General features: G+C 39.2%; 1 protein-coding gene across 5 annotated transcripts in view; it reads right to left on the bottom strand.

The window, feature by feature from the left end:
* The window catches only part of LOC122553575, a 52,746-nt gene that overhangs the window by 28,221 nt on the left and 1,642 nt on the right, over positions 1-22,883 (bottom strand). For 2 of the 5 annotated variants that reach the window (XM_043697591.1, XM_043697592.1), the window contains exons 2-3: positions 18,702-20,074; positions 7,942-8,093 (exon numbers count right to left, since the gene is read on the bottom strand). In XM_043697591.1, coding sequence (XP_043553526.1) covers positions 7,942-8,093; positions 18,702-19,688 — 1,139 coding nt within the window. In that variant the 5' untranslated portion in view covers positions 19,689-20,074. Of the gene's footprint in view, positions 1-7,941; positions 8,094-18,701; positions 20,075-22,254; positions 22,329-22,883 lie in introns of those variants that run through there. The other 3 variants (XM_043697594.1, XM_043697595.1, XM_043697593.1) reach the window with 3 other exon arrangements.

Genomic DNA, 22,883 nt, shown 5'->3' with positions numbered 1-22,883 from the left:
ATATCTGGTCGGCATGGATGGGTTGGACCGAAGGGTCTGTTTCCATGCTGTACATCTCTATGACTCTATGACCCACACACTCTCACAGACTCTCTCTGATACATAAGCTCTCATATGCTCACCCCCACACTCACCCACACCCTCTCACAGACTTATATCTCATTACACTCACACAGACACACACTCTCTCACAGACACTCACACCCCCACATGAACACACTCACTCAGTCTCCTCTGCACACACAAGTTTGTGGGGCGAATTTGTATTTGCAGAATTACATTTTATTTTGTGCAAAAACTGCATAAATCCATGTAAAATTTGAAATCCCACTTTAGAAATAGAATCAGTCTGACCTAACATTGGGACATAGACAGACTTTAACTTCACACCTTCAATGCATTATCTGAGCTGAGAAGACACCTATTGTTAAAAGCTATCTTGAGAATGTAACTTTAAAAAAGTTCTGGGATTCACATATGAAGGAACCGAAACTAACATGGTCATTCTGAACGATGAACGACTTCAGCTAAATTTGTTCAATATTATATTCCATGACACTGCAATCCTGTTCCTGTAAAGTCTGTGTCTTATGATTCTGCTCCACAACCACCTGATGAAGAAGCAGCGCTTCAAAAGCTAGTGCTTCCAAATAAACCTGTTGGACTATATCCTGGTGTTGTGATTTTTAACTATGTCCACCTCAGTCCAACACAGGTACCTCCAAATCTTGAAGGAAGCAGTTCGGTAGATAAGGTGGTTAAAGTGGCATTTGGGATACTTGCCTGTATTCCTGATGAAGGGCTTTTGCCCGAAACGTCGGAATTTCGTGCTCCTCGGAGGTTGCCTGAACTGCTGTGCTTTTCCAGCACCACTCTACTCCAGAATCTGGTTTCCAGCATCTGCAGTCATTATTTTTACCTACTTGCTTTTATTAGTCAAGGCACTGAATACAAGAGCAGGGAGGTTATGATGGAGCTGTAATGTTAAACTACAGCTGGAGTACTGTGTGCAGTTCTTGTTACCACAGTATAGGAAGGATACAATGCACTAAAGAGGGTGCAGAAGAGATTCACCAGGATGTTGACTGAGCTGGAGCAATTCAGTTGTGAAGGTAGACTAGATAGGATAACAACCCCTGCTTTCGAGTAGAGGAGGTTGAGGGGGACATCTATTGGAGGTATACAATGTTCTGAGGGGAATAGGCAGGGTAGAAAGGAGAAATCTCTCTCTGTTTAAGGGTCAATAAACAGTGGATATTAAGGGTAAGCAGCAGAAGGTTTACAATTAAGGAGGAATAATCCTTTCACTTCAAGGATTTTGGGTATCTAGACCACACTGCCTGAAAGGGTGGTAGAGGTAGGAACCCTCAAGACATTTATGAACTTTTTAGATGAGCATTCGAAACACCATGACATGCAAAACTATGGGCTAGGTGTAAGAATGTTGAATGAACGTTTGATGTCTGACATGGACATGATGAGCAATAGGCCTCTTTTTGTGCTTGAAGAATTCTATGACTTCAAAAAAAGCACTAATTTGATTGTACTGTGTTGGATGCAGTAGGCCAACACATCATAGCATCCCTACAGTGTGGAAACAGGCCATTTGGCCCAACAAGTCCACACCGACCCTTCAAAGAGTAACCCATTTCCCGATTCTATAATTTACATTTACCCCTAACTAATGCACCTAACCTACATATCCCTGAACATTATGGGCAATTTAGCATGGCCGATTTACTTAACCTAACATCTTTGGATCGTGGGAGGAAACCAGAGCACCCGATAAAAACACTCAGACACAGGGAGAATGTGAAAACTCTACACAGACAGTTGCCCGAGGCTGGAATCAAACCCAGGTCCCTGGTGCTATGAAGCAGCAATGTTACCCACTGAGCCGCCGTAAAAAGAGGCGTCAGGAACCAGAGTTCGATTCGCGTCTCGGGTGACTGTCTGTGTGGAATTTCCACATTCTCCCCGGGTCTGCATGGGTTTCCTCCTGGTGTTCCGGTTTCTTCCCACAGTCCAAAAGATGTGTAGGTCAGGTGATTGGCCATGCTAAATTGCCCATAGTGTTAGGTGCATTAGTCAGGGGTGAATACAGGGTAGGGGAATGGGTCTGGGTGGGCTACTCTTCAGAAGGTTGGTGTGGACTTGTTGGGCTGAAGGGCTCGTTTCCATACTGTAGGGAATCTAATCCAATCTAATCTAAAAGACGCAGTATTTTTGGATTCTCCTATTAGTTGGCACTCTATTTGCATTCTGTCTTTGTTCTTTCTTTTTTCACTTCCCCTCTAAATCTGGTTTATTGAGCCTGGTTCTCAATTGCACCATCTACTTGACAATTATCACATGCATTTTTCATATGTTTATCTGCCTCTTTTGTCATCAACATTTTTGGTCTATCTTTGCTCCTCCTGACTGCACAGAAACCATCGCCTCTTCAAAGGCAACAAGTATGTTGCAACATTTGTTTTGTTTACAATTCTTTGAATCTAATTTATCTATATCAAATCTGTTCTCATCATTTGTGTTGGTCCTTGCCAAAATACTCTATTTTTTCTCGTCATTTGTCATATCTAAATCAAACCTTATGTGGCTGTGATCCATGTGTTCAATGGTCCCCAATTGGCACCTGCTCCACTTCACTTTCCAGAACCAGATCCAGCAAGCCACATTCCTCATTAAACTAAAAGCATATTGATACAGAAAATTATCCTGAACATTCTCCAGAAGTTCCTGTGCATTTCTGTCCTTTACACTACAATTAGATTAGATTAGGTTCCCTACAGCATGGAAATGGGCCCTTCAGCCAAGCAAGTCCACATTGACCCTCCAAAGAGTAACCTACCCAGACCCATTCCCCTACATTATTCCTGACTAATGCACCTAATTTACACATCTCTGAACTCTATGGGCAATTTAGCATGACCAGTTCACCTAATCTGCACATCTTTGTGGGAGGAAACCAGAGCACCCGGAGGAAACCCACACAGACACGGGGAGAATGTGCAAATTCGACTCAGACAGTCGCCAGAAGCTGGAATTGAACCTGGGTCCCTGGCACTGTGAGGCAGTAGTGCTAACCACAGAGCCACGGTGTATGCTAATCCAATCTATATTAGAATAATTACCCCCATTATAATTTCACATCATTCTTACGCTAGAATCCTTTTCTCAGGAAAAACGTTGATTACTTAGAAAATCATAAAGTAATTAGGCATGGTTTTGTGAAAGAGAAATTGTGTTTAACAAATTCGTTAGAGTTACTCATGGAAGCAAGGTGCAAGGTGTATAAAATTGATCAAGATATGGTATACTTGGATTTCTAAAAGGCACATTAGGAGATTGCTACATAAAATGCAAGTGCATAAGTATTGGGCGTAACATATTTGCATGAATAAATGATTGTCTTTTTTTTCTGTTTTGCTAGCCAAAGGATAAATGCGTTGGCTTGTCAGGTGACTGTTCACCTGATGAAGGGCTTTTGCCCGAAATGTCAATTTTATTGCTCCTCGGATGCTGCCTGAACTGCTGTGCTCTTCCAGCACCACTAATCCAGAAGGTGACTGTTCACCCTCTACCTTCAGAGTGCTCGAAGGCCTTGCAGTGTGGCTCACTTGTATTAGTGAGAAACTACATATATTCAGACAAATGGACCTACTTTCCACAGGAAAATGGAACATATTTAGTCATTGCACTTTTCTTTGAATTCAATAAAACTGTGGCAAACAATAATTCTCCATGCTAACCCTTCAATTTACTAACCAATCAGCACCTTTTCTCATACATTTAAATTGCTGGTCCCATTGAAATCTGGCCATCTGTCTGGCCTGATGAGTGCAAGATGAAAAGCTTTAACAGCACGTTTCTTTCTTCAGCAATACTTAAGTTCTATATTACAGAAGTTAATGTCTCAAAAGTAACTGAAAGCTTACTGCCTAGAATTCTAAAGTGAAATGTATTACTTTAAAACACAACACATTTTTGTACTGAATGCAATTAGCACCAGAGTTTCTAATATATCGATTTTCCCTCATTCCCCCCATATGATCAAATGAGGAAATTTAAATAATTATCATTAAAAAGCCGATAATTTCTACAGCATCTTTTATGCCCTCAGGTCATGGACTCAACATGGAGTTCAATGATTTCAAATCAAAACTTCTGCCTTCATATATTCTCTTTTTGTGTTTTTTTTTGGTTTTGATTGGTAACTGTTGGTGGTGACTTTAGTTTCCCATTTATACATTCTCTAGATACATTGTTGCTTTTGAAGTTAGCATTAACTTTCAACTTGCATCATCAGCTTGTGCCTCTGCCTAAAACATTGTATTGTGCTCCTTTCAGTAAGGATTCTGAAAGTGTAATGTTTGAAAAAAATCTGCCTGCCTCTTTAGTTTACCATTCCGTTTCACCTGAAACTTGCTCTTCACTTTGTCTTCTTTCCTGCTCCTTTACTCGTTTATTTTTCCTGGCTCAACACTGTTGCTCATCGTCCAACATGATCGCTCACATTTTACATTTTCTCTCACAGGGTTCAGCACATGTGCTCTTTCCTCCATGGACTTCTCGATGTTTCCACTAAACTTGTGTTTAGCCTTGTCCCTGTACTCACAGCTCTTACATGTACTTTCATCTCATTGTATCATTATTTCTAACCTTCACTTCTCTTACTTTCTCTCCAGTTCCTGATTCTACCCCTTACTTCAGCTTGGTATTTCTCCTGGCCTCCATCAACTCCATTGTTCTATCAGGATGTGTCTGGAAGTTGGTGGTGCTATTCAACAGTCTCTTTGTAACGATGCTTGTGAAATGTATGTTGGGAAAAGAAACTCAACAACCTTCAAAATGATAATTAAAAATGACTTTGAGGAGATAATACTTGTCACAACATACGTATTACCTAATAACTGTACAGTGGAGAGAGTACCTGAACTGTTAGACTTTGCCTGATTTAAACAGAGTAGCAAAACCCAAGGCTTTTACTTTCCCTTCGTTGCCCTAAAGCTAAGACATCTCACTGACTAATGGTCAAGTTGCTTTTATCTCAGAATTCATTGCCCCTTCCCTTAAATTTCATTTCACCAATCGCTAAATAATTTTTCACGTATCTTTGTCCTCCTCCCCCACTTACATAAAATAGTCTCAATGGAAAATCTCAAGTTTTACTTCTGTATCTTTCCTGAACAACATTCCCTTCCTGCTTAAAAGTAATCTACGGAGTGCAAAAGCACACATGCACGTGTCTGTTCTGCTCAAAATCAGTTTCCTTTTCTAGGTCATTGTGGGAGGGAATTAGTGATGTTAGCCAATTCATTTTTAAAATCAAACACTTCTATTTTAGTTACTTTAAAAAAAAACCCATAAAGACATAATGCAGAGGAGGAGATCAATTTTATTTTGAAATAGAATGGATGAGTGTGATCCAAATATTAGCTTGGTATTACACTTTGCAACACCCACATGTCTCAGTAATCCTTGCAGCCTCCTCACATAAACAATTATTACTTACCAATAGGCTTTATGGACCAAATCATGAAAGTTTGCAGACTTCCAGATCTGTAAACTCAAGAGTATTATTTGACAAGGATGATATCTCTATAGTATCTCTGTTTGAAATAAATGCTCCTTTGCTAAGAGTAGGCTATCGTTAAATAGATCCAGTTTAACAAACCACACAAGCAGCTCTGCATAAACATCACTCTCATCAATTGGATAAATGTTAGCTCGGATTACGAATATATGTTAGGACTCCTGTATTAAAAAGGTGGTACCGTGGTAGTCTCCCTGTCTGATCACTCCTGGAGTTAAGAAAGCATCTGCAATGTGCCTTAATGGCTATCACCCAGCAGCTCTGGCCTCAATAATCACGAAGTGCTTAGAGAAGCTGGTTAGGGCCCACATCAACTCTAGCCTGCTTCAATCCCCTAAAATTTGCCTACCGATGTAACAGGTCCACAATGTGCCAAATACCTAGCCCCGCACTCATTCCTGGAACATCTGGACAACAAGGACACCTACGTCAGGCTCCTGCTCATTGACTACAGCTCTGCCTTCAACACCATTATCCTCTCCAAACTGAGCTCAAAACTCTGTGACCTTGGTTTTGGCTCCATCCTCTGCAACTGGATCCTCAGCTGCCTGACCCACATACTGCAATCAATGAAGATAGACAACAGCACCTCCTCCACAATAATACTCAATACTGGAGATCCTCAAAAGGTGCATCCTCAGCCCACCCTCTCCCCCAACTGTACTCTCTGTACACCCATGATGTGTTGCCAAATTCCAGATGAATGCCATCTACAAGTTTGCTAACAATACCACCATGGTGGGACTAATATCTAACAATGACGAGTCAAAATACAGAAGGGAGATAGAGGGCTTGGTGATGTAATGCAATGAGAACAACCTCTCTCTCAATGTCAACAACACTGAAGAACTGATCATTGACTTCAGAAAGAAAGGAGGCGAACACACCCCATCTACATCAATGGAACGGAGGTTGAGAGGGTGGAGAACATTAAGTTCCTTGGAATGATGATAACTGACAACCTGTCCTGGAATTTCCATGTAGATGCAACAGTCAAAAAGGCACAAGGAGGCCTCTTCTTCCTCGGGTAGCTCAGGAAATTTGGCATGTCCATAAGGATCCTCACCAACTCCTACAGATGCAGCATGGAGAGCATATTGTCTGGGTGCGTAACTGTATAGCAATCATGGAAGCCAATTTTCCATCCGTGGACTCCATTTATAGGGCTCAGTGCTGCAGAAAGGCTGCCAACATCAAAGACCTTTCGCATCTCAGCAATGCTCTCGTACAACTACTTCCAGCAAGCAGAAGAGACAGAAGCCTGAACACATGCACCAGCAGGTCCAAGAACAGCTTATTCTCGGCTGTTATTCGGCTGATGAATGGACTGTCTAGCCTCAAATAATGCTGAGCTTGCCGAGCCCACACCCCATGCAATGTAACCTGTACACCACTGTCTAAGTCTTTTTGAGCTGTACATCCTTACTTACTATGATCTGCCTGTACTGCTCGTAAACATAGCTTTTCACTGTACTTCGGTACACATGACAATAAATCAATCAATTAAAAAGCTCGGTTAGAATCTCAACTGCACTGACAATGCCTTATTCCATATCTGAACTGGTTGATTCAAAATGATTACGGAAAGTGATTAAAGCTATTAAAAGCTCTTGGTATGCAGCAGCAGTGTCCCTACCTCTGAACTAGGAAGCTTGTGTGCAAATCTGACCTGCTCCAGAGGGGTGCATAATAATGAGTGGAAAATATCTCAGTTAGGCAAGTGACCCCAGATCGTAAATATATGTCAGCACTTCTGTACTAAAAGGCTTCTGTGGTGCAGTGGTAATGTCCCTATCTCTGAAGCAGGAGTTCCAGACTCAAGTCATTTCTGCTCTAGAGATGTGCCTAACAACATCTCTGAACAGATTGATTGGCAAATATAGCAGACTCCTGTAGTACAATTTTTCCTATCCAGAAAACTTTCGAAGTAGCCAAGAAGTTGGCTTCAGTTACAGAAAAAAATCCAAATTAGAATATTTTTTGTGACCCAGAAAGAGCAACAGAACAGTACAGCACAGCACAGAAGGAGACATTTACCCATTGAGCTTCCCATTCAGTTATGAATTTTGTTTCTGTGAGACTTGTTCACACCAGGCTTTACCATCTTTGGATAGTAATTCCTGTCGCTTACTTTTTACGGTCACTTGATGAGATATCAGTTTGTGCCAGAGTTATCACCTAAACTACGTAGTTGATAAAACAAGATTTTCAGTGGTTAGTGTACCTGCTAAAATTAAGCCAAGTTTATATAAAAGTGTACTATCTATTTCGGAGATGCTGAAGCTACAAAATTTTGCTTCACAGTTGCTTTAATATAACACATTTGCTGTAATATTATCCATTACCTGGTTAATGTGTTTGCTTTATAAGCATCATTTTCTTCTCCATTTATCTTGAGAACCTTCTCAAGTGTTGGGATGTCTTCAAAGGAACATTTAATGGGTTCAGACGGGAAGGAATTCTGAAGAATGTTTTCCAAGAGACTCCTTGTATCAGCCTAAAGAATTAAGACAGTGCAGATGAAATATTCTTTGAAGTTTCACTTTACAAGATTTCAAGATAATTATGGATTAGAAAAGCTCATTTTAATTGCTTTCCATCAACCTCTAGATGTACGCTGATGAAGCTTAGCTCTCCCTTCCTGTCAACTTCCCTGACCTTTTCAACTTCCTCTATGTAATTAAATCAGCTTATCTGACATTCCATCTTCAATAAGCTACAGTATCTTCCAAATGAGCATTTGGAGGGTTTCTCTCTTACCCACCATCAAGCTGAACCAGATTGTATAAATTACTTTGGTTAAAAACAAATTCATGCCGAACTTCAGATTCCATTCCATATTATTTTCTGCATTCATTCATATCTCCAAGTCCATTAACTGACATTACCATTCACGTGTCTGCTGTCTCTAAACTCAAATATTTCAATTCTCACCGAAATGTGCCATTTCCCTTAAACCTCAGCTTATCTGAAACTATGATGCAAATGGTCTGTCCTTCAGCACGCCTCATTGGACACATCCTGGCCCTTGCTGAGCTACGATGATTCCCAACTCTTCCACTGCCTCTAATAATTCTCCTTTACCTTTTTTGCCTCCTATTCCTCCGAAATGTCCTCCTTAAAACCCATTTCTTTCACCCAAGGTTACGGAACTAAAATTTCATTTTTGGCTCAGCCACTGAAGTACTTTGAAATGTTTTTCTGTGCTCATTGTGCCACATACAAAGAAAATACTGCATTTATTTAGTGCCTTTTTTTTAGTAAAAATGTCCCATATCACTTTACAGGAGCATCGTCAAATTAAAATTCAACAAGTTGGTTCAGTCACGTGTCATGATTTCTGGCAATCTTTCCATTGAAAGGACTCGGCAATGATAAATACTGGAAGTGTAGATCTCCAGTTGAAGGGAGATTAGTGGCAAAGAGCCGCAAATGGACAGATTGGTGAAAGATGCGACTGTCCTAAGAGGAGAGACTGAGTAAACCAGGTATCCATACTCCTATTGAGCTGAGAAGAATGACACATCTTATTGAAACATTTTTGTAAAAGTGCTTCCCAGGACAGATGTTAAAAGGCTTCCCCAATCAGGAATTCTAAACCTAGGGCCCATAGCCTTAGGCTAAGCAGTCAGCTATTTAGGAAAAAAAGGTTTAGATTTTTATTTCTCTGAATTCCAAAATTTCACACTGTCCATTGCCAGGACCTGTGGATGCTCAGTGGTAGTCAAGTCAGAGACCAACAGATTTTTAAATAATGAGGTAAATGATTATAATGTGTAAGGTGGAACTGAGAAGAATAATCATCTTCTTGACCAATGGACAGGTTCAATAAGCGAAATGGCCTGTGATCAATTAGAACTTTCCTCACAGCTGTATGGCTGAGTTGGTCGTTTTTTTTTATTTTTTAAAATTTGTTTTTGTGCAGGTATGAGACACAGTGAGAGACACAAGGTGTATGAATCTTTATTCAAATTTCCATCACCAGGAAGATAGGAAAATACCCCAGTGGCCAGTGACAAGCAGTGCCCTTCACATCAAAGGGCAATGCTGTGTGATCAAACAGTGAAGGGGAGGGCAGGGACTAAATCAAAATAGAGTTGGAGGGGGAAATAATGCACTCCACTCCCTGCGGCACCCACCTCTCCCTGAACAACTCCAGGGTGTTGGTGGACACCGCGTGCTCCTTCTCCAAGGACACCCGGGCTCTATGGCTGAGTTGTTAGATCAATTAGATCATTATTAAACCAGGCATAAAAGTCACTTACCATTATTGCCAATAATAGAAAGTCATTATCTAATATCTGATACTTTTAAGTGGACAGCTCTTACAAAAAGCCACCATAAAACAAGAGGAGCCAAATGGCCTAATTTTTGTGCTGTAGGATTTGATTCTCTTAATCATCAGTAAGATGATGGGATAAGTCATCAATAATATTAGCAAGTAGCATTTGGCAATACCACTTTGGGTTTGTAAGGATCCCGTGGAACGACAGCTTTGATCCGAACATAGACATAAGACTTGATTTTTCAGTGGTATTGGGGAAATGACTGTCCTTGACAACAAAGTAACATTAGATAGATTGTAGCCCCAACTATAGTATAATTCTGATTCTTGAAAGTTAATCAACTCAACCCATGGATATTGCTGCAGTATTTGTTCACACTAAATTCTCTTTAACTGTCTCATCAAATTATCCTCCTCCATCCGAAGGCCTGTAGTGGGAATGTTTACTCATGATTGTACTCAAATACTCAATTCCATTCTCAGTTCATTCAGTAATGAGGCATCCCTATGTGCAGAAAGACTTGGATAATGTTCAGGCGAGGTGTGGTGAGTGTTAAATGACATTTATGGCACATAGGTACTCAGCAAGGACCATCCTCTATACATTAAAAGTATTATGGGACACTCTTCACTTTTCTGGTTGGGTACTGCAGCATGAGATGCTCTACACTATCCACAGCCTGACACCACATCATGTGCTTAATCATCCACTCCATCCTTCGCCGACCTACGCTGATTGTTAAGTACAATACCCACAATAGCAGACACCTGGTCAGACTCTCAGGACCATTGGGTCAAAATCCTGAAACTCTCAACCTAACAGTTCTGTTCAACTACCTTTGTGACATTGTCCATAATCGTTCATTATTAGCTCTTCTCAACATGTTTTCAGGGGATAATGAAGTGCTTGCTTTACTCGTAGCACCTGATCCAGAAAATGAATTTAAAAATTATGTCGAATATGAAATTCATTTCCACTTTCTAGAATATAGAGTTATGACATTTGCAATCCATTGCCATTCATTTTTACCACTACAACCTCCAGTTTTGGCATGTGTTGCTTTTTGCATTCATATTTTATTGTAGATTTATCTTGTTTCACATCTGTACATACTTCTCATTAACTTTAACTTTGTTCATGTCTCTCAGGATTTCTCCATCTCCTCCATTGCAAGTCTTATTTGCTCTATTCACTACCCTCACCTTTGCGTATACACTTTAAATGATTCTCAATTTCTATTTCACAACTTTACATCCAAGCTTCATTATCTATCCCTCCCACCAACCCCTCACCAAGTGCCTTATTTGGTGAATCAATCACACAACACGAATAGGAAGTCTTTGGCATTGATGAATTACATCTTTCACATTCAACAGCAAACGTATTACTAAAAGCTTTCAATATTGATGGATGGCTACGTATCCCCAATACTGAGAAATGTATTCATATCAGTTAGCTTTCTACATGTTTACAGGTATCTTTTAGGAGAAAAGCTTTTGTGTAACAGAGGGGCAGGCAAAACTGCTGTCAAAACTTTACAAACAGGCTATGAAAAATCAAAGGTAGGGCAAAAATTTGCAGTAGATTACTTCATGAAATAATATCATGAACTTGACTGAGTGTTTTGAAGTAGTATTAAGTGGAACTGATGAAGGCAGATCTATATGGACTTCAGTAAGGCGTTTGACAAGGTTCGTCATGGTAGACTGATTAACAAGATTAGATCACATGGAATAGAGAGAACACTAGCCATTTGGACACAAAACTGGCTTAAGGGTAGAAGACAGAGGGTGGTGATGGAGTGTTGCTTTTCAGTCTGGAGGCCTGTGACCACAGGTGTGCCACAAGGATCAGTGCTGGGTTCACTACTGGTCATCATTTGTATAAATGATTTGGATATGAACATAGGAGGTATGGCTAGTAAGTTTGCAGATGACAGCAACATTAGAGGTGTAGTGGACAGCAAAGAAGGTTACCTCAGAGTATAATGGGATCTTGATCAGATGGGCCAATGAGTTGAGAGGTGGTAAATGGAGCTTAATTTAGATAATTGAGGTGCTGCAGTTTGGAAACATATATGGAGGCAGGACTTATACATTTAGTGGCAAGGTCCTGGGGAGTGTTGCGGAACAAAGACACCTTAGAGTGCAAGTTAATATCTCCTTGAAAGTGGAGTCGCAGGTAGATAGGATAGTGAAGGCGGTGTTTGGTATGCTTTCCTTTATTGGTCAGTGCACTGGGTATAGGAGTTGGGAGGTCATGTTGTGGCTGTACAGAACATTGGGTAGTCCACTTTTGGAATACTGCATGTAATTCTGGTCTCCCTGCTATAAGAAGGACTTGTACAACTTGAAAGCATTCAGAAAAGGTTTACAAGGATGTCACCAAGTTGGAGAATTTGAGCTATAGGGAGAAGCTGAATAGGCTGTGGCTATTTTCCCTGATGCTTTGGAGTCTGAGGGGTGACTGTACAGAGGTTTATAAAATCATGAGGGACATGGATAGGATAAAAAGATAAAGGACTTTTCCTTGAGGTGGGACAGTCCAAAACTACAAGGCATAGGTTTAAGGTGAGAGGGGAAAGATTTAAAAGAGGCAAAAAGAGTATGGAATGAGCTGCCAGAGGAAATGGTGGAGACTGGTACAACTGCAACATTTAAAAGGCATCTGGATGGGTATGTGAATTGGAAGGATTTAGAGGGATATGGGTCAAATGCTGGCAAACAGGACTAGATTTATTCAGGATATCTGGTCAGCATGGATGAGTTGGACTGAAGATCTGTTTCCCTGATGTATATCTCTAGGACTCATTACTCTAAATAATCTCAAAGAAAGGTTGCCTCCATACATACAGAGTAACCGGAGGACTCTAACTCAGAAATTCAGAAACATCAGTTGCCCTAACTATTTTGTTTTTAGCTGGGTACAGACTCAGACTCCCCACCTGGGATATGGAAACCGTATAGCATGCTGTGTCATTGATGGTGAAGAGGATGGCTGCTGAACCCAAAATATCATTAATAGTTGGATTGAGTGGGCAGGAAATGACAAATTGAATTTAATCATGGGAAGTGAGAAGTTATATATTTGGGAACGGCAAACCAAGCAAGGGAGCAGAGAATAAGTGGAAGGGTATTAAGGGGATAAAGGAAATTGAGACATTTGAGTGGATGACCAGAGATCCCTGTAGGTAGCAGAACAGATAGATAAAAGGTAGCAAAGGTGGCATATGGAATACTTCACTTCGTTAGGCAAGGTATTAAATACAAAAGCCTGGCTAAATGTTGTAACTATACAAGACACTGCTTAGGTCACAGGTACAATGTTATGCACAGTCCTTATCACCACCTTACAAGGATGATATAACTGCATGAGACAGTACAGAAGGGACTTATAAACATTTTGCCAGGATTGAAAATTAAAGATATGAGGAAAGATTTGATTGTTGTGGTTGTTTTCTCCAGGACAAGTGTAAGCTGAAGGACACTTAAGTGAAGTGCTCAAAATAGTGACAGGTTTGGATTGAGTGGACAAAGAAGACTTATTTTCGCTAGTGGAGAGGTCAGTCACTAGGGGGAACAGATTTAAGGCAATTAATGGACAGTTTAGAGGTATCATGAAAAAAGTTGCTTTCACCCAGGGATGGTTGAGTGTCTGAAATTCACTGCCCAGTTTGATGTTTGAGATAGAAATTCTCACCTCATTTGCACCTGAACTGCTAAAACCTGCAAGGTTGGGTGCAACAAAGTTCGTTTAGAATGGATGGCTAGTTTACTCAGCCGGCGCAGACATGACAGTCTGAATAGCTTCTTTGTGCTGTAATTTTTCTCAAGATTCTTGGAACCGTTGAACCAATGCTGGGACGTTGAATGGCAGTTTCAAACTTGTGCCAGTTACACCTTGTGTTTCATATTCAGTTCAAAATACTACAGTCTCACTGGGATTCGTTGCTCTCTCACAACCAGGCAGGTGGAAGGTTGAACAGCATCTGCATGTTAATATTAAATTGCCCTTCCCCCTCCCTCTCCAAGTCTGGGCTGTTTGTTAGTGCATGTGTTTGTTTCGTTGCGAGTTGCTGTTGGCTCTCTCTCTCTCTCTCTTCGGTCTCTTGCTCGAGCATGTAGGTTGCAGAAGACAAATTTACCATCAGAAACCAAACGCTATTCCTCCCATGACAGTGCAAGTAAAGAGAGAATAAATATTTAAATTTATGAAGAATGTAAGTTTCTACTCACAATTTTCTCAGAATTTCCCGTGAAGTACAGATCTGTAAATGTTTCATTGCAGGGGTATGATTGCTGTCAGCGGTAACCTTTTCATTTCAAAGTGGCATATCAAATTGCTATGCAAATTGAATGAAACTGATAGCAAGAATCGGTGTAAAATAATTGCAGCCAGCAGGATTGAAAATCCTATTATAATATTTACAACTTATTTACAAATAAGGTACTTTCCTGACAATCTTGGAAAGAGAGAACACTATACGTGTTTCAAATTGAAAAGAATATGTTCTCTCTCCCCACTCATGATCATGGCAGAAGCAGCGCTTTGATGGTTAATGCTAATAATGAATATCAGTTTACCTTATTAAAAGGTAAAATTGCCATAGTAACAACAGATTAGAATAGATGCATTCTCATTCAACAGACCCAGCCGGTGGTGGTTTAACTTGCGGGTGACCATGCCTTAGGTGAGGGGAGAGGCTGAGAAGGAGAGCCCCTCATAGTAACCTCAACTGGTGTGCAACTGAATTCATGCTGTTGGCATCACCCTCTGCAGCGCAAACTGTCCAAGGACTATCTTTGCCTTGATGTTTAATGCTAATCTTCTGTAACCTACAAGGCACATTGCACTCCAAGCTACTCACTGTCTCAGCTTGGAACGAGATCCCATTCCGTCAAAATCCTGAAACTCTCACTCAGCAACACAGGAAGTATGAATACAGTAAATGGACTGCAGAAGTTAAAGAAGGCAACTCATCACCATCTCCTCGAGGATAATTAGGGATGTGAAAAAACTACTAGCCCAGCCAGTGAAGCCAACATCCCTGAATAATTAAAAAAAAACAGAAAGAGAGACAGCAAGAGGCATCAGCATCTCGCAATGAAATGCACAGAATATGTGTCACCCAGGCAGGGTTTTCTTTCTCAACAAGAGCTTTTGAAAGAAAATTACTTTGTCAACTGGTGTTAACCAATCCAATACTCTAAGTGGCAATCTGTTCTACAATGCAAGTAGATTGTTTATGTCATAGAGATTATTTCTGGGACTGGTAAATAATTGGTACTACTTTAAGTGCAGAAAATTCTCTTCTGTCACAGCTGGAGTTCAGTCTTAGTAACAAGTGTATATTCAGCCTAGGTGGTGTGAAGAGGAGAATCCAATAGTTGGTATGACAAGAATTCAGTATTATGATTTGAATATTCAAGGAACAATGATCTAGACATGAGGCATGTATGGGCATATTCCCAATTACAGGGAATACAAGATCTGCCTACAGGTGTGGCCCAAAACATCTTGAACTAAAGTCCAGAAATGTGACACTTAAACGAAATGAAGGCTTTCACCTTATATAAATCATTGATCAGTTGGACACAGCCATTTGCTGCAAATTGTTTCTAAAAACAATTAGGAGAATGCATAAAATCCCTAGTGTGAAAGTGAGCTATTTAGCCCATCAAGTCCACATCGACCTTCCCGAACAGCATCCCAATCAAACTCACCCCTCTACCCTATCGCTATAAACTTACATTCTTCATAGCTAACATACCTAGCCTGCATATCCCTGGACACTATGGGCAATTTCGAATGGCCAATCCACATGAACTGGGCGTCTTTGGACTGGGGGAGGAAACCGGAGCACCTGAAGGAATCCCATGCAAATATGGGAAGAACGTGCAAACTGAACACAGACGACAGTCACGGGAGGCTCTGATCGAACCCTGGAACCTGGTGCTGAGAGGCAGCAGTGCTAACCACTGAGCTGCCTAAATTGTGGCTCTGCTCTCATGCGTGCACACTCATAAGACACACACACACACACAGTCCTGTGCTTTTAATGGAAACAATGAGAGGTACAGTGTTTTTAAACAATTATCTCATGTTTTTTTTCATTGCTAACTTTTCCATATTCTCTTACAAACTGGTATTTACTTTTGTAGTGGTATAATACTTTCAGCTTTCAGGCCAAATTACATCTTATCTTTATTACCTTCCAATCTTTAACCCAAGAACTTGGCAATGCAACCAAAAATATCTTCCACCATCAGTAGCCAATTCCAACTGAACTTTAGCAATGAACACACTTCCTCAACATGACTGCTGACAGATTTACAAGGGAGAAGTTACTCTGACCCAACAATTTATGAAGATTAGAAGACTTTTAGCAGTTTTTTTTATTTGTATAGGCACTGCTGTTAACCACATCAGAAGCATTTCCTTCTGTATAATTATCAGGAAATGTCTCTGGAAGAATGATAGTTTGCCCAGTGCAGAAGGTCAACATTATTTATGTAACTTGATTTTCAGTGACATCTTTAATTCCATCGCTGGAATAAGTGAGATTTGAACAAATTTATAGCTACAATAAAAACTAAATACTGAGGAAACTCAGACCTGGCAATATCTGTGGACAGAGTTAAAGTTGAGTCCAGTTTAACTCTTTTTAAGAACTGCCAGTGTCATCATATTGGAAACAAAATATTAACTCTGCGTCTCTCTCTCTCTCTCTCACTCTCTGCAGATTCTGCCGTACCTGCTGAGTTTTTCCAGCATTTTCTGGTTTTTAATTCTGATGACCGAGTAGTATTAAACACTGGACCATTAATCCAGAGACACAGGTCATGTTCTGGGGATCCAGGTTTGAAATGGCAGATAATGGAATAGAAATGGAATTTAAACAAAAACGTATCTGGAATTAAGAATCTAATGACAACCACAAAACCAGTGTTGACTGTCAGGAAAAACCCATCTGGCTCATTAATGTCCTTCAGAGATGATAACCAATTTTCCCAGCCTAGCCTAATTATGGCTGCAGACCCGCAGCAACATGGGTGATTCTTAACTTCCCTCTAAGTATGTAGTAATGGACAACAAATGCTGGCCTAGCCAGTGACATCCACACTCTGTGAATGAATTTTTAAAAATCTACAGCATCAACAATACTTTGCTTTTGTTTCAATTAATAACTATCCAACTAGAGAAGATTCTACACTACATCTAAAACAGTAAAGTTGGCTAACAATGTCTAAGTATAATCAGAGAGGATATCACAACTCAATTCTCTTGCCACATGGCTTATGCCATGGCAAATCTCATGGAGCATTGTGGGCCCAAATAAATCTTCACTGAGAAAAATTACAATGTGATGACTAATCCAAGTTTGGGGCATTCGGTTAAATTAGGAAAATGTTGGCCCTTCTATTGCTTTCATACTTGGGAAAGAGGTTGAGTTGCAGAAAAATGGTGTCAGGTGCTGCAATTTCCAAAGCTGGTGTGTGATTGAGAATAAACCAATCTCTTTAGATGAACCAGATGGTACAGCTTGGTTTCTTCAAGTCCATGAAGCAGACTTGAGCATATTTTGGCATATGGTCAGAAGTTACATGACACCAGGTTATAACCCAACAGGTTTATTAGAAATTGCAAACGTTTGGAGCGATGCTCCTTTGTCAGGAGAAATCACCTGACTTGGACTCCTATAGCCTTATATATCCCTGTCCCTGACAATGTCACAGGTTAAATCAGACTGGTTGCAACGTTGGTGCTAAACTTGACCCCAAACTGCTTTTAATCCCAAATAAATCTCAAATATTGCCAGTCTGTTGCAAAAATCCTTAACCACAGCGTTGTAATAGTTCAAAAGATGACAAAGCTTTCTTGGTCAATCCTCTATCCTTAAACCTCCTTAAAAACAGCTTGTTCAAAACTTGAGTTCAGATCTTGTCCTGGTTTATATAAATTAGAAACAGTAGGAACTCCACATGGGAGAAAGAAGAGGAGGAGAGATCACGGTTGGCCTCCACACAGGAATCCTCTCCAACTTCTCAACATTACACTGGTGATTTACATTTTTGGTATACTCCAGATTTCAACTTTTACCATACTCCCATTCATGCAAATCGACTCTGTTACTTTTCCATGTTTTCTTACTTTCCCTTTAGCTATTTTCATGTTTTTGCAAAAGGATTCAGTACTAATTGTCAATTTGCATCCTCAAAAGATGCAGCCTGACCTGTTGAGCTATTCATCATTTCTGATGCAATTTTCTACTACTCATTTCAATACTTCTTTCAATGTGCAAGTTATGTCATGGTTAGCTGCTGGGCTCAAAGTGCTAAACTCAGTTGTTATCTCAAAAAAGCCATATAGATAACGAAATAATCTACTTATTCTCCCATAGTACTGCATATCTTTTGGCAACATTACAACCAAATCATCAGCAAAACAAGATCTCAACTGTGAAAATCATCATTTAAAAGAGATACAAATTTGTAAATCAACTTGCTTTTTCCAGATAAACTAGAGATTACAGCCTTGCAACTCACTCCATTATATTGTTTTGTTCAGCAAGTTTCAGGCAGGAATGTCACCATCAGCATCTCTTGCAAAACCACTTTTAAAATTGTGTGAAAAACCTTACTGACTCATTCATTTTCAAAGATTTTTCTTTGAACTTTACTAAAAACAGCAAGTGCGAGTGATATCAGCACTGGTTGAAAGATTTTGAGTCAGACAATATGAGTCAGTAAATTAAGTGAACAGTTAAAATTGAGACATTTCTCCACTTAATTACTTACTAAAGAGCTTGGGCTACTAACCTTCAGAGCTGAACTTGCAGATAGGATCGCCTGGTTTTCTGAAAATGGAGGATTCACAGGGCACAATGCTCCAGCTGAGCCAAGGCCTGAAAATTCAGTTTCCTTGTAGTTAATAATCTGAATTGTGTCATTGACTAATTGTCCATCACTTCCAAATGTCCTATTTACTGCAGAATCTGCAAAATTGTTATCAACAAAAACTGCAGGTGGTTCTGGATTGCTGCATCCAAGTAAATCTTCCTCAGTATTCACAGAAGAATTTAATTTTAACATCGTGCACATTGGAGCACAAGCATTAATAGTGGAGACAGAGGTTTGCAATTCATTATCACATTTGTTATTTGTAGGATTGTGATGATGGATTGGAAAATGATGATTTGTGAAGTAACCATTAGGAATTTTGGAATGCTGAAAACTCTTCTCAGCAGAATCATCTTTTTCCCTCAAAGACAATTCATGAAAAGTACCAAATAACTGCTGCTGTACAACAGATGTTTTACAGTAACCTGCAAAGTCACTCCATAATTCACTGTTTTCTTCACCTTTAGATGAGCACAATGTTTTACTTGTTGAGGCATTAAGCAATGTATCCTTTCTCATCCCCATTAAATCAGCTCCATTTAAGATATGTTTCATGTTGCCAACAGGATCCTCCATACAGCCTGTTGTGCTGTCATTAGTTGAAGCATTGGGATCTAACGCTTCTGAACTGATAGCCTTTTCAGTGCTCAGTACAGTTGTGGTGTCTCTTTGGTTTTCAAGAACTTTGCAAAGATCCTGTTCCTCTATACAATTTTGGCTCAGAGAAGAATTACTGACACCTAATCCACAATCATCAAAAGGAACAGAGATTTCCATATTGCCATTTAGTTCCATGAAGCATTCTGCCATGTTCTGGAGAAAGTTGTTTGTATTGTCGCTTTCTTCATCCTGTTGCAAATGTACAGCTGCTGATATTTCTTGACAATCTATAACAACAGTTATCATGTTGACAGCACATAGTTAATGACTGTACTAGTAAGTAGTTCTCATACAAAAGAAATTCAGAATACCTGTAGCTCCAATGGGTATTAATAATGAAAATTTACTTCCGTTAATGACTTCTGTTTCAAGCTTGTATGTGTGTCTCAGTTTAAAACATTACTGATGAAATGGCTTTGAAAAAGAAACACACCAGCCAGTTTTTGTTTACTGTACTCTGTTGCAGTTTGCATACAAAGATCTATTAATTTGCACACTATGCTTATGAAAGTGTAAACATATACTTGCTATCTTTTTGCAGTTTATGGTTTTATAGATGAAGCTGTTTTCCCAGCAAGACTAGTGTTGCTTTCAGATGACCTTCAACACTTGTGCCCATTATCTCCTTCAGCCTGAAAAAAGAAATGAAATCTATGAAAAAATGAAAAAAACGTTAAGCATTCTTTGCATATTTTTTAGATTAGGCATGGTATTATGCAAACATACAAAAAGCTATTATACCCAGACCAACATAAATTCTGGCTTATTTGACACGTCTTATAGCCGTTCAAGAAGGCATCTCTCCTCATCTTTCGAGGACAAGGAGGAAAGGGTAACAAAATACCAATTTCAAACATCAATGCTTTAAGAAACGTAAAGGTTGAAAGAAATTGGATTTGTATGAAGAATTTGTATTTTGCTAACAGGACTTCGCCTCCTACACGGTTTACATTACTGATGATGAATCAAAATGTGGTAAAACCAAAAGTCATTTTCAGTGGCTGAACACATTTTCAGTAGCGAGCACTGCGCAACAAAATAAGAATACAAACTTGGTCTTCGGGTACAGAGATTACTTGTAATAAATCCACTACTAGTGCAAAAGTCAATGATTTAACACAAAGTATTTCAGGTCAAAATGTGTTCTGACCTGCTATGTTAGAACGAAGGAGTTAGTTTCCACTTTCTTCTTCCTTACATTGATAATAGGAAAGCAGCTGAATAAATTAATAGATAATTTACTTTTGGTGGCACTGGCTGAAGAAGGAATGTTAATTCAGATACTGGATGACTCTATACTTTAACAATAATGTTATGAAATTTCTTACATCCAGTGGTATAGTAAAACAAGATCCTAATTGAACTTCTCATCTGAAAGTCAGAACCTCTGAAAATGCAGCACTCCCTTTGCGCTGCATATGAAACAAGGCTCAAATTCATGATCATTAGATTGGAAGAAAGTGTACTACCACTGGGTTAAACTGATATGTTATTTGAAAAACAACTTAATTATTTTTGATTTTGGAAGAAATAGATGTAAATATCAAAAAACCATTTGCAGGTGGGTGAAAATTAAAGCTACATTTTGTCTAGTCTATTAGACATGACAGGAAACCCCAAAATTCATGTACAAATTTTTAAACTGGCTACTTGAATAGTAGCTTATCTATGCCTCCTTAGTATCTTGGGTTGACCAAAACAACCACTTCAACATTGGCCTCATATTGCCTTGAGTTCTGGGAACCTTGATGCATGACAGGAACAATTTTGACTGGTGAATTAATCTTTACAGTAACCAGCTTTTAGAGAAATAGAGTTGACAGCAGAATCTTTTTTAGCTGGCAAACATGCAATTTTGCTTTACTAAAATTTGTCACAGACAAATGTGTTAATCTGATTCAAACTATGTTACAGACGGAAGGTTTCAAGTGGCACACCGTCCATTGCCACCTGAACAACCAGACGATTCATGAATTCAATAAAGAATACATTGATTACCAAATTCTAAAGCAATGAATGAACAGATTTGCAATTGGCAGCTGCACTATAATTTATGAGGATTGGTATTTTCAATTGGTATGTACATTGTAATTAATGAGGATTCATATTATCTGTGTGCAATTGGTTATAGGACAAGAGGACAATGATCTATTCATGACTAAAACGTACTATAAACATTACGAGGCAAGGCTGTGCTTAGCCACGTGAATGTGAACATTAATAGAAAGTTTCCTAAAAAAGTGAAAATGAAGTGATATTTCCATACAATTAAATAATGACCATAGCCTGTGAAAAAATAAATGGTTGGTAGGTACCGTAGCTCATCTGGCTCATCCCAAAATTTGATAAACTCTAACATAAAATGATTAAATGCCACCTCCCAGTCTATAGATTATTACTCACTGTGTAAAGTACTGAAACGTCAACTAGCATGTTTCACTTCATTCCAGGTTTGAGCCAATCTAATTTTTTTTAAAAAGCAGTGATGCTAAAAATACCTAATGCATATCACAGGACAAATTCACAAATAAAACAAATAACTTAACTGACAAGATTAAAGAAACAAATTTCCAAACTGCAGAAATCAGAAAATTATACAAACTAACATAACTATCACTCCCATAAAAGAAACATATCTCTGGTTTTTAACTTCATTTAGTAAATGTTCTGTAAATCATAGAATTCCTACAGTTCAGAAAGAGGCCATTTGGCCCATCAGGTCTGCACCAATCTTCAAAGAGCATCCATCCTGACCCATTCTATCCCTGTAACCCTGCATGTTTTTTTTAAAACCATGGTTAACTCAACTAACCTGTATATCCCTGGATGCTACAAGGCAATTTAGCATGGCCGATCCACCTAACCTGCACATCTTTGGACTGTCAGAGGAAACCCACGCAGATATGAGAAGAATGTTCAAACATCACATGGACAGTCACTCAAGGCTGGAATCGAACCCAGGTCCCTGGTACTTTGAGGCAGCACTGCTAACCACTGAGCCACTGTACAATGGTAAAGTATCAAATGTACAGAAACTTCAGTTAGACATGTCTAAAACGTTCACCTTAGAATTTTTCTTTAAAGTAAATGTTATTTCATGTTCTCTTTAGTAAACCCAACTTTTTGTTTTCATTGACTTTTTTTCTCTCTGAAACATATTTTGTTGCATCCTTCCTCAAGTTAGGATTGTTTTACATTAAAAGAATAAAATTTTTACTTTGGAAGTATTTCCAAATAATATATTTTAGCTTTAAGCATAAACCCTATTTCCAATTTAGAAATTAAGCATATTTAAGAAAGTTTCCAACTGACAATGCATTGAAATTTAATGCATTGACATGGGAATAATGCATAAGTGTTTAATTACACAGTAAAGAATGAATCGTCTTATTATTGTCAATTGTATTCTATCCAGATATAAGACACTAAGAATCATTTGTC

This window comes from Chiloscyllium plagiosum, chromosome 10 (assembly GCF_004010195.1).
Source record: "Chiloscyllium plagiosum isolate BGI_BamShark_2017 chromosome 10, ASM401019v2, whole genome shotgun sequence".
Classification (NCBI taxonomy): Eukaryota; Metazoa; Chordata; class Chondrichthyes; order Orectolobiformes; family Hemiscylliidae; genus Chiloscyllium; species Chiloscyllium plagiosum.
Note: the sequence above shows the minus strand (reverse complement) of the source record. Positions and strands in the feature narration are given on the sequence as shown.